The 12,195-nt window shown below is 40.0% G+C and overlaps 1 protein-coding gene across 1 annotated transcript in view; it reads right to left on the bottom strand.

Annotated features, from left to right (window-relative positions):
• Positions 1–12,195, bottom strand: part of LOC120424152 (uncharacterized) — a 72,634-nt gene that overhangs the window by 12,188 nt on the left and 48,251 nt on the right. The window contains exons 2-3 of the mRNA XM_052707715.1: positions 11,037–11,498; positions 2,245–3,804 (exon numbers count right to left, since the gene is read on the bottom strand). Of these exons, the coding sequence (XP_052563675.1) occupies positions 2,245–3,540 (1,296 nt within the window). The 5' untranslated portion in view covers positions 3,541–3,804; positions 11,037–11,498. The remainder of the gene's footprint in view (positions 1–2,244; positions 3,805–11,036; positions 11,499–12,195) is intronic.

The raw sequence follows: 12,195 nt of genomic DNA, 5'->3' as shown, positions 1-12,195 counted from the left end.
TTTCATCTTCATCAGTTTCGAACTGGGAAGCAGCAGCCAGCCAGCTACATTGCTTGGGAAAACTTTGTTCGAAACAGATCTCCTCAACCAGCTCCGCTCCGAGACCAGGAGTTGAATGCAGAAACCCCATGGAACGATACAAAACTCGTAATTGGGAGAGCTGTACGGGCAATAAGGAAGAATATTAATGAAGACGGAAAAATACTTTGGATTATTTTTGCGGCTTTAAAGTTTCCAGCTTCCGAATCCAGCAAGACCACCACAACTTTGTTTTCTGATTGGATTAAATCGTGTGCAGGAGCAGGAAAATTGTCGGATAGAAAATTGCTGGCCACTGAGCAAACACGTTTTCGCTGGTTCAGCTATGAATGATGCGATAATTTTATGCTTTTTGTGGTTTTTTTTGAGTTTAAAAATTGGGGTTTCTTTTGGTTCTTACTTTAACAGTAACTTATTCATTCGGATGTAATTAGGTGTACTGAACTTGAATCCCAAATATGAGCTTGACTGGTTGCGACAGGACCTGGCGTTCTGGCTTTGTAGTTTTAATTGATTATTACTCTCTTAACATATTTTGGATGTTTCAACAACTTCATGAGCTAAACAAAGTTGTCAAAGAGAGCGAAGAGATTGGTACATGTCAGGATTGAAATTGAATATTGAAGATGAACAGCTCAAAGTATTTTGAGTTTGATAATTCGTAAATTGATCGAGAACAACTTTCGCTTAGGACCTTTTGAAAACTAACCCGAGATTTAATGAATTGTAAATTTTGTTGGAACATCAATTATTGTAAGAGCACCATGCGTCTCCACTAAAGTTATTTTCTTTTAAAATTTGCTGTTGCCACATGGTGCTCTAAATTCGCTTAATGATTGATTTTTGCCTTCCTCGCCTCAATGAGGATAGGCTATAAATCACTCAGAAAAAGAGACATTGATAAAAAATAGTTGCACTTTATTATCTCAGCAGTCAGCACTTGCTGAACTAATTTTGATCGTTTTGGTAATTTGGCTGGCTAGGGCTGATTTTCATAAACCAAAAAGTCACCATAAAATAAAGATGAGGCAATTTTTAAGTGGGAGGTTCAAGTATAAATTCTTAGGCTTGCTTTTAACAAAAACCTTACTTACAAGGATCACATTGAAAGTATAAAGGTTGAATGTAAAAAATATTTTTAATGTTTGTATCCACTCATAAACAGAAATTCTAGACATTGTCTCAAAAATGAACTATTAATTCATAAACAAATTTTCAGACCTGCCATGCTTTATGCTGTGCCAATCTGGACAAGCTGTTGCTTAACCCAGAAGAAAAAACTTCAGAGGATGGATTCATAACAAATTTCTGAAAATAATTCTGAAACTTCCTTCCTGGTTCAGTAATTTGGACGTTATGTCCAATAAGATAATTAAGATGCATTTCAACAAAAACCATTGTAATCTTCAGCTCTTTATGTAGTTTGTATGTTTGTTAGAACTGTATCCCTTTGGTAAATGTTTTTATTTATTTATTTATTTTATTAATAAATTGACATTGATAGTATTAATAATTGAGGTGAAAAGTTACCGATTGTGATTGGACACCCAATAATATTTTTTGAACTGAATGAATGTACATGGAAAAGAATATCTGAATAAATATAAACTTAATAAAAAATATAACTAGCTCTAGCTTCATGACGGCAATAATGTATAACGAGTCCAAAAGACTACAACCCTATCAAGAGTTATGGGCTATCTGCAATCACTTAAATTAGAAAATTTTATTCAGCGTAGGAATTTGATCAATGGAAATGTATCTGACCTTCTACAATGAAAATGTAATGGAAAAACCGGTCGTATGGTTTGGAAAAATTTCTAAATCTACGATAAGTTGACATTTCCATATCAAAGCTAAGACCACTCAATCACTAAACAAATAATTTGGGTTCAATTATGCGGCCAAATAAAAAAGTATATATCTATTTTTACAACACCCAGCCACTTCGTAACAGATGAAATGCGTGCTGATTGAGCTTTAATAGTGATGGAATTCCAATACTCGTCCATCATTAACAATTTAAATTACATTTTTAGCTGCTGTGGACAAAATAATTGCGGTTCCATTTAAATGCAAAGATGAATAAAAAATGAGTGGTAATTAAAATTGCGATTGTCAGCTGAATTCACCTGGTTCGGATCAAGATTGCAATCGTTTTGATTAAAATGCAATATAATGAAAATGTTATATCTCTATACTCACATTTAGCAAATTGTTGGCCAGCTTCAGCGATTTCACCGACTGGGCCAGTGCCGTCGGGATGCGGCACAGCCCGGTTCCGCTGGCGTCCAGCTCTTTCAGACTCCAGGATGCCACAAACTCGTGCATAACGGTGCCGAGCCGGGCGTTGTGTGCCAACGATAGTCCAATCAGTGCCGGAATGCCCTGCAGCGCCCGGATGGAGTCCGGACCGATTTCGTTCTGCGACAGGTCCAAAAATTGCAGATTCAGCAGATAGGAGAACGTGTCATTTTCAATAACGTCGATCCTATTTCCGGCGAGGTTCAGATGCTCGAGGTTGATAAGATTGTAGAAAATGGAACGATTCAGCCGCTTGATTGCGTTGCCGGAAATGTCCAACCGTTGGAGCGCGCGGGTGTGAAAGAAGAGACCTTTGTCTATCGTCTCCAGCTGGTTGCAACTCAGGTCCAGGTCGGTCAGATTGCGGAGTGCCAGTGGGGTGAGGGCCGAACTATTAGCGATGGCATTGCTCGACAGGTCAAGCCGAGTCAGTTGGGCCAGATGGGTGCTGGAGAAGGTCGTTAAATGATTGCACGACAAATTCAAGTACTTGAGAGAGGGTATGTTCCGCAGCCATTCTGTTGTGGTGAGCTTATTCTCCGACATGTCCAACCACAAAAGTATGGAAAACTTTGTCTGCAGCTGGTCCAGCAGACCCTCCGACAGATTGTTCCTCGACAGGTCCAGTGCACTGATGTCACTGAGATTGTAGTAGTGGCTAATCTCGTAATTACTCCGCCTAAGGCTGTAGTTGGCCAACTCCGCTGCTAAGTGATTCGCATTACTTAGGTTTTTGTTGGACAAGTTTAGAATATTAAAATTGCTATTTGTACTAATGTTTCCAGCAGAGCTCCGTTTCCACCGGATCGTGCTGAACCGAGGCTCTCGTTTGCTCTGGAAATCCTTAACATTGTAATCAGACTTTACGGGAGATAAAGTTTTATCGTGGCTATTCTCATGAAATCCTCGCTCGAGCATCAAATTTCTATGTACAAAGGGTGGTGGCTGGTGCTGCTTATTGTCTGGTCTGTTTCCGGCGCCAAGAATCGATTGAACTTTGGCACTGTTGTCACCACGCTTCCCATGGCCATCTGCCACCACTCTCGTTTCCGTCGTGGTGGCAGTAGGCGTTGCGGTGACACCGTTGGCAGCTGTGCATATAATTAACAAACATGACACATTTATGATTACATGTTTCATCAACTGGCGACGGGCGGATGCTGCCGACGATGGACACGACTTTCGACTCTTGTTCATTGTTTTAAACAAAAGTGATTATTATTATTATAGTTATTGTTATTACTCTTATCACACTAAAATGAGCAGCATCGGCCCGCAATTGGCACTAAAGTGGCCTCTGGTACCGCTGCTGCTGGTACTGGGGCTGATGGGACGATAAAACTACTGCAATATACTTCGTTATGGCCACGTGGAAACTTGAAGCACGTGGGATGGGCTTGTGTGCTTGTGTTGTGCCGCAAATTACGCCTCTGTCGCATGGGATACTCTTGAAGATGATTTCTGAAAGGAGAGATAGAGAAAAAGTTGGTGGTTTTATAAGGTACCATAAGGCAGTTGGATTAGCAAAGATTAGAACATAGTGGCAGTGCGTGGCCGAATGGTTACGCTGTCCGCTTTGTAAGCGGATGATTCTGGGTTCGATTCCCATCTGCTCCAACCTTCCATCGGATGAGGAAGTAAAATGTCGGTCCCGGCCTTGGTTGTTAGGCCGTTAGGTGTAGGAGTCATCTCCATGCCATAAGTACAAACAACACACCAAAACAAGCCTACTCCGGTGGAATCGCTGGCGGCGGTTGAACTCGCAATCCAAAGATCGTCAGTTCAAACACTGGGGTGGAAGGTTCCTTGGAGTAGAAAGAGGTTTGGGTGCTCTCCCCATTCAAGCCTTCGGACTCCTAGGTTCGAGCAGAAACTTGCAATAGAGACGACAAAGGACCCGGGGGTCGTTAATGTGGATGGTTTGATTTTTTTTGATAGAACATAGGGACAATAGTTATAAACCAGTTGCACTGCAGTTTTAGCAAGCTTTTTTTTTGGAATTCTAGATAACGGATTGATAACTGCGGGTAATTTTATCTTTGTTGAGAACTTAGGCCGTTGCAAATATTTTTCAAAGTTTATGTCGCCCCCCCTCACCCCCCATCCAAATTGGTCTGAAATATCAAGAGGAAAAAATATGTTTCCAAAAAACTTCAAAATTTCCATGAAAATTGAAGTCTAATCTACTGAAAACAATCTTAAATGCATTTTTCTGCATTGATAATCATATTTAGCATGTTTGCGCTTGTTTTTTGAAATTTCAATGTACAGCGCCACAAAAAAGTTATTTTTCGCAAAAAAATAAAATTTTCGTCAATACTTAGATATTTTGGAAAATAATGATGGAAAAACAACTGGACAGGTGTATAATGCATTTTAAAACACTTTTTTCATGAAAATGTTGAAACCATGGCTCGTAATTTAAATTTTTATATTTTTTTTTTATTTTTTTGCCCCTCCTCGACTTTGGTCAGAGTCGAGGGACATAAACTTCAACAAATATTTGCAACGGCCTTACTGGATTTAAAAAAAATGCGTGCTCACGGTAACTTAGAATTGTGATAACTTACGATGCGTCTCCATTAGTATGTGAACAACTCGGTACTTATGAAAGCGTTATTTTTTTTAATGGAATGTTTTATAATGTTCATATTATTCCCTTGTGGATCCCCAAACAGTGAGGTACTCCTCGATATGCAAAAATGCCTCGCGGCAAGAAAAAGAGGCGGTCCTCACCAGCAGGATCGGTAGATTTGAAGAAGCTATAGAATGCCGAGGCGCTACCTGCAAATCCTGGCAGTTTGAGCAAGGACGCTCAAAAATTGTCTGGAAACCAGTTCGCTACCCTCCCTGTGGACGTGAGCGAGAAGGAAGAATTTGAACGACGGGAAAAGTTGCCATCCATTTTTGTGAAAACATCGTCATCGGATTCGGTGCGAAAGTGGCTGACCGGGTTTATCAAATCTGGTGCTTTACGAGCTTCCATTCGCTTGTGTGCTGATGGACTCAAAATTCTGCTACCTACCAGAAAGGATTACAACTACGTTCGGGATTTCCTGAACAACACCAAGATTGAATACTACAGCCATGACGATCCAGGTAAACGCCCCATGAAACAGGTCCTCCGTGGCCTGTACGACATGGATGTGAGTGTGCTGAAAGAAGCGCTCAAAACTCTTAAGTTGAACGTGATCGAATTCTTCAAGATGACGAGACACAACAAGGACATCAAGTATCGTGATCAACTGTACCTGGTTCATCTCGAGAAAGGATCGACAACGCCGTCTGAGCTGAAAGCAGTTCAGGCATTTTTCAACATCATCGTGTCTTGGGAACGTTATCGTCCAGTGCACCGTGACGTGACGCAATGTTCGAACTGTTTGCAGTTTGGACATGGTGGAAGGAACTGTTTCATCAAGAGTCGTTGTGCAACCTGCGGAGGTGAGCACAAAACTCAAGCTTGCGAAACAATCAACGAGAACATCGAAGCGAAATGTTTCAATTGCGGCGGCGACCATTCGACCAAGAATCGGAGCTGCCCAAAACGTGCTGAGTTTGTAAAAATTCGGCAGCAAGCGACGACGAGGCACCAACCAAATCGTCGCAGAACACCACCAGCATTCACGGACGTGGATTTTTCTGCCCAAATGTATTTACCCAAATGTATTCTATTCATTGCAAAAATGTAAAACAATTTGAAGTAAATAAATAAATCTGAACAGTTAATAATAAAACGAAAAATACAACAAAGATGAAGAGCAATAAGTCATACCACTAAGCATGTAAAAGAAATGTAATTATTATAAGAAAATTCAATAAAGACATATTTAATTAAAAAAAAATAATGTTCATATTATCAATCTCGATGGAGTATGTCGGTTTACAACATTCCCGAATGCGATTTTTCAAAATTTATATTACGTTATATTGTCGCTTGTGTGCTCTATTGTGGCACAGCCTACTTTTTACTGCTAACGTGTCACAAGAAGACACACACACACACACACACACACACACACACACACACACACACACACACCGATCAAAAGCAACGCGATTCTTGGGCGCGGTTAAACCCTCGCATGGACTCATATGTATGTGGAACAGGAAATGGTTCTAGTTCCCGGCATGGATCCTGTAAGTAGACTAGTGCAAAAAATGCAACGCCTCCCCCCGAAGTTATACCGAAAGGTGGTCCCGGGGGGAAAAGGGCATGGCGTTCAAGGACTGGTTTAGTGGGTCGGGAAATTCTTTTTTCCCAACCCCACACTACCTGAGAAATTAATTCTCAGGTGTCTGGTAGCAGATTCCGACCATGTAAAAAAAAAACACACACAATATCAAAGTTGTGTTTCATCATCATATTAGGGATCAAAGTATATTTATTGCAAAAATAAATGGAATATTATGCTGCAATGTAACAAAATACGATATGGGTGCCATGTGAGATAAACTTTGAGAAATATTTGCAACGGCTTAATAACACCGTGCAACAATGTGAGAGGATGGGGTTTAATTCGTCTTGAGAACTTGAATGTTTTGGATAGAGCCATAAATGGGCCCTATATTTTGAGAGTCTTGGCCACACTTTGCCCCTTTGTCCATTTTTTTTTCAATTCCAGAACGAGGCGATTCTGGGGACCTGCATCTACATGACTCGTCTTTAAAAACAAACAATAAAAAAAACTGAACAATGCCACAACTGCCGGTTCCGTCACTAATTTCCGCTTCCCATTTTGTTTTCGGTTCAATAATCCGTCACTCACGTGGCACAAACTCACAGTTGACGCCAAAGCGGTTCGCCACAATCGCAATCGAACAGATTTCGCTTACCTTTCGCGAGTGCCGCGCCAAAATGAGCAATGAGTCTGTGCCACCACAGCAGCAAGTGGCGCAATTTACGATTATGTTCCGGAATTTGTTTCCGCCACGATATCCCCTCCAAATGCAAAACTGACCGTCGCTGCTCGGGTGCTACAATCAGATTCTGGCTTTGGTTGGAGTTTCCGTTAAAGTCATCCAGCGCGAGTGAGTGGCACGCATCCGCCGTGATTTAATTATAACACATCGTTAGCCACTTTATTACAGTTCGATGCACAGCCATTCGCTGTTGCTTTCATTTCCACTTCAATCAAGCGACCACGTTCCGTGTCCCCCCGGTCCCCAATTCGTCCGTGGTGGGAGGAAACGTCCTGGCAGTTGGCGCTAGAACACGCGTCCACAACCACGGTTTGTGAAAACAGTTGCGTTGGCAATTAATTTCGTTGAATTTGCCACCCCCACTTCTGTTGCTCCAGTTGCTGCTGTTGTTGCCAGAGTGTCCTATTCACCCGCGCGCTCCTCGTTCCCATTATCTTCTGGGATACCGCCGTCCGTCCGTCCGTTCAACCGTCCGTGACCGTCTGCCACCAAGTAATTTGTTTCGTTTTCCTACTTTTCCCTTTTTAATTGATTCCTCAGGTCTCTAAACCTTCTCTGGGCAAGCTAGGTTGGGAGGAATTGGGGTGTTAAAAAAGGCACCCCTACTCTAAGGAACCCCGAACAGCGGGAAGTGGCAAAAGTATATCAAATTCGGTATTTCTTCCAATTCAGTTTTTTTTTTCTCAAAATGTTACAGCAAAAAGTATCACAAATATTTAAATTAGGTTAATTATTTAATGAAGATTTTGATATATTTACAAAAATAGAAATGGTTCTAATACAATGGGTGCCCAGAAAAAAAGAACCCTAGCTCCACAAGCCTAAAACTGTTCCCTGTGGTATTCTAAGCCTCTATGAAAAACGAAACTATTGGCACTACGCCCCCCGGGGCATGGCCTTCCTCTAACGTGGGATTTCTGCTCCAGCGCCTCTGACGAGACAGGAGAAACCGGGACCGACGTTTTACTTCACCATCCGATAGAAGCTCAGTGGATAAGGCGGGAATCGAACCCGCGTCTCATAGCATCATCGGGATCGGCAGCCGAAGCCGCTACCCCTGCGCCACGAGACCCACAAGCCTCTATGAGTTTGAGTGAAATCGGTCATCACTTACCCATTGATATTCGTTTGTAAGGGAAAAAATCAAAATGTAGGCACAGTTTCATAGGTGGCGTTGCGTACGTCCAAAGTTTGACTCTTTTGTGACTTTCAATGCCCAACAACTTTGTACAAGTCCATCCCACTAACATTTAAACACAAGATCCTCTGTAATTACTCTTAGCTTTATGTAAAATGTAATTACAAAAGCCGACTCTGTCCTAACCAGGTCCCATTACCGAAAAGAACCCAATAAAAATAATTTTATGAGGAAAAAAACTATTTACTATAGTACAATCCGATTTCAACCTAAAAAAATATTATCATTTTAGAGCCAACGTGGCCAAAGGGCCTAATCTGGTATGTCTCCTGAAGAAAGCAGTCATAACATTGTGGTTTTCGATTGTGATTCAAATAAAATTGCATTTACCTTTGTTGATCGTGAAGTTTTTTGAACAAAAATATATATGGGTACATTCTCCGACAACACACACTGCTGTTTCCCCTACCCCGTGAAATTTTGCACTAAATACAGGGTAATTTTGGTCCTAGATCATGAATCCTTTTTACTAAGACACGTTTTTCAATGAGTTGTAGCTCTAAATTGTAAAGAGATAGTAATTTGTTAAAAAAAGGATTTTTGTGTGAAATTGCACGTCCAAAATTACGAAAAAAATGTTATGAAATAGTTTTAACATCAATTTCCCATTACTCAACTGTCAAAAATTACGTGTTTTTTTTTAATTTTGCAGGGCTATTTTTTTTTAAAGCCTTTTCGGTGTCTGGTTAGGACTGAGTCGGCTATCGTAAATATATTTTTTCTTATTGCTAAAAGTGATTACAGATGATTTTTAGGGTCTAGAGTTGGTGAAGGAGCCGGTTCCTGTGGATTGCACGGAGTTAGTAGGGGTAGGGGAGTTATGTTGAAAGAATCCCGGGGGGGGGGGGGGGATGGGTAATACTTTTAGATTGTATCAATGTTCTACAAAGTTGTAGAGTAGACAAAAATGATGATGTAAACATAACAATTTTACAAAAAAAGATTTGTTTTTAAGTGATGATTTTGACCATTTTAGATCAGTTCAAAGTTTTCACCACTGAAACTCAATCGTGTGCTTTGAAAAGTATTTTTTTAAGTTTAACAAATTTTGCATAAAAATAATTGTTTGGACACTTGTTGTGACAATTCTTGAATACAGCAGTTTTCTCTCATTAATAAACAAACAAGATATTATTGCGGGCGTCAATAATTAGAGTTCACGCGCGGTGATACGACCGCAAGATAATGGTCGCATGACAGCCGCATGACAACCGCAGAACAAATTTTTGGATGTTGTCAAAGGTTGCCTTGAGTTTTCAGCTGACTTTTTGCTTTTTGGAAAATATTCAAAACAAACCAAGTTGACAGCCAAATCAACACAGAATTTCAGTTCAGCTTGCTGATTTTTATACTGCGGTAGTTAGGCGGCAATTCGTCAGTTGTGTGCTATCTTGTGACAACGACCATTTAGTACTTTTCGAGATAATCGATTTTTAAAGTTTGTTGGTAAATAATTTCAAAACTATGAATGATAGAGCCAAACTTTTCGAAGCAATCGGTTCGTATACTATCGCTTAACAAACGCTCCAAGTTTCAACTAATTTGGTTACACCAGTTAAAAGATACAGTAAATAATGTAAACAAAATTCTGAAAAGCACGTGTCACAAGTGTGTTTCGAAAGTAAAATTGTACTACGTGTCACAAGTGTGCACAGAATTCCCAAACAAACTAAAATAGGCTTAAATCAATATGTTAACCGACTTAATCAGTATATTTTTAAAAGCAAAAGGTTGCATTGCCTTTAGAAAGTATGTGTGTACATAAATTTGTGAAAAACAAGAAATTTTTTCCACATTTTCCAACAACATGTATGACGTGTCACAAGTGTGCACGATCATTTTGATGATAAATTGGTCTATGTCACAAGTGTGTATTGCGATATCCGGGAAACGGAAACGAGTTTCCAAAATCGGGTTAAAGCATCTTGTAGTGTTTGTTAAGTATAGCAAAACGTCATCATTAACTCATTTTCGACCAAAATGGTCTATGTCACAAGATAGCACACAGCTGACGAATTATCTCCTGTCACTCACAGCGAAGGAGAAACGTGATTTCTCGATTAAATTTTCAAAAGGTCCTATCTGCATAGGAAACCCATGAGGGATAGGTTGTTTTGAAAATTTAATCTAGATTTTATCTCAAGCAGTACTGTCGTTCACCATAAACATATTTTTTATATTAAAAATGCTCTCATTCTAGCAATGCACGAGCCAAAACAAATGTCTATAGCGTTATTTTTATTTGCATAAAATTTGCACAATTGTTTTTCAACCTTTTTGTCAAATGAACCAAAAAAATCTACACTTGAAAGTCAATTTACAATGCAATATGCAATACAAAAATGGAAACAAAACGTAGTATGTATTATCCAACGTAGCTTGCCGATTTGGATATATACGACGGGTTCTGCGAGTTAGTATGTATTTTAGTAGCAATTTTCACAATTTTAATTATAATCGTCGTCTTGCTAGTTTTTTTTGTGTTTTTTTTTTAACTATTCCAAGATATCGTTCGATCACTGGCACAGGGTGAGAAAAAATTCAGAAATATCGTAAAAGCTTTTAATTTACTTACTTCAAGCGTTCACGCATACCAAAGTTTGGCACGAATTCATCAAGACGTTATGATTGTGACTTTTCCTTGCTCGAGACTCTGGGCTGGCACCACAAAAATAACACTGTGGCCAGGCTGTTGCTGATGTTGATGCTGCTGCTGGTTATTTATAGATCTCACTTTGATGTCACTTTTTGTTAGCAGCGCCGAAGGTATGCTATGCTGCCGCTGCTCCTTCGAGCTTTTCTTCGTCTAATGCTCTTCCAACGGCAACGAATTTCCAAGGAACTCGCAATGAGGCCCACGAGCTATGGTTGCCTCGGCAAGGCCTTGAGCACGATTCGTCTGCCGGGGATTAGGGACCTTAATGAAGCCATTTTCCGGTGCAAGATACCTTCGCTCTCTTGGCTTCCTGGGCGGCTTGGCCGGCTTCTTTTGTTCCGTTGACGCGGTGGATTTTGGATCTTTTCTTGGAAGATTTCTCTGGAAATTGAAAGTAAGTAGAAATGGAAAGGCGATTAAGTATGAGCGTTGTGTGTGTGAGTGCGGAAGAATTTTATTTTTTCAATGGCTTAGGAATCGTTTTCAGGCGGGGATGAACGGCTGAGTGGGGGGATTTTCTTCATGGAAAGCTTTTGTGTTTCATTGTGTTTTCTATCAATGAAGTAGAGACAGGATACAGCTTATGGCGAATTATGGTCAAATCTCTTGTAACTAACAAAATCTTCCGCAAGAAACCAAAAGCCTCTTGATTTGAGTTTCTGTGCTTTTACTTGACGATAACAAAAAATCAAAAAAATAATTGTCAGCTTCCTGGATTAATTTTTATTTATGTTTTTGATTGAGGTAAAAAATATTGAAATTTGTACGTATTTTTTAAAAAGATTACTCATAAAATAAATATGACACCATACTAATATGTTTAGAATTTTCTAAATCTAAATGTTCGTCCTGCTCCTAAATGTTTTACTTCTGTGTCTTGATACATTTATCGACATAAAATGAACTAGAAAATCGCTTGGGCATGCCAACCACTGCCCTCTTAAAGGCACTCAAGAATTTGTAGTAAAGCATCGTCTGGAAGAAGTAAAAAATAAAATTTCTCACGCAAGCAAAGCGACGGAGAAAAATGCGCCAGCCAGGAAATGTGATCAAGTACCACTTTACCGAGCAGCATCAG

This window comes from Culex pipiens, chromosome 1 (assembly GCF_016801865.2).
Source record: "Culex pipiens pallens isolate TS chromosome 1, TS_CPP_V2, whole genome shotgun sequence".
Classification (NCBI taxonomy): Eukaryota; Metazoa; Arthropoda; class Insecta; order Diptera; family Culicidae; genus Culex; species Culex pipiens.
This window is presented reverse-complemented; position numbering and strand designations above follow the sequence as displayed.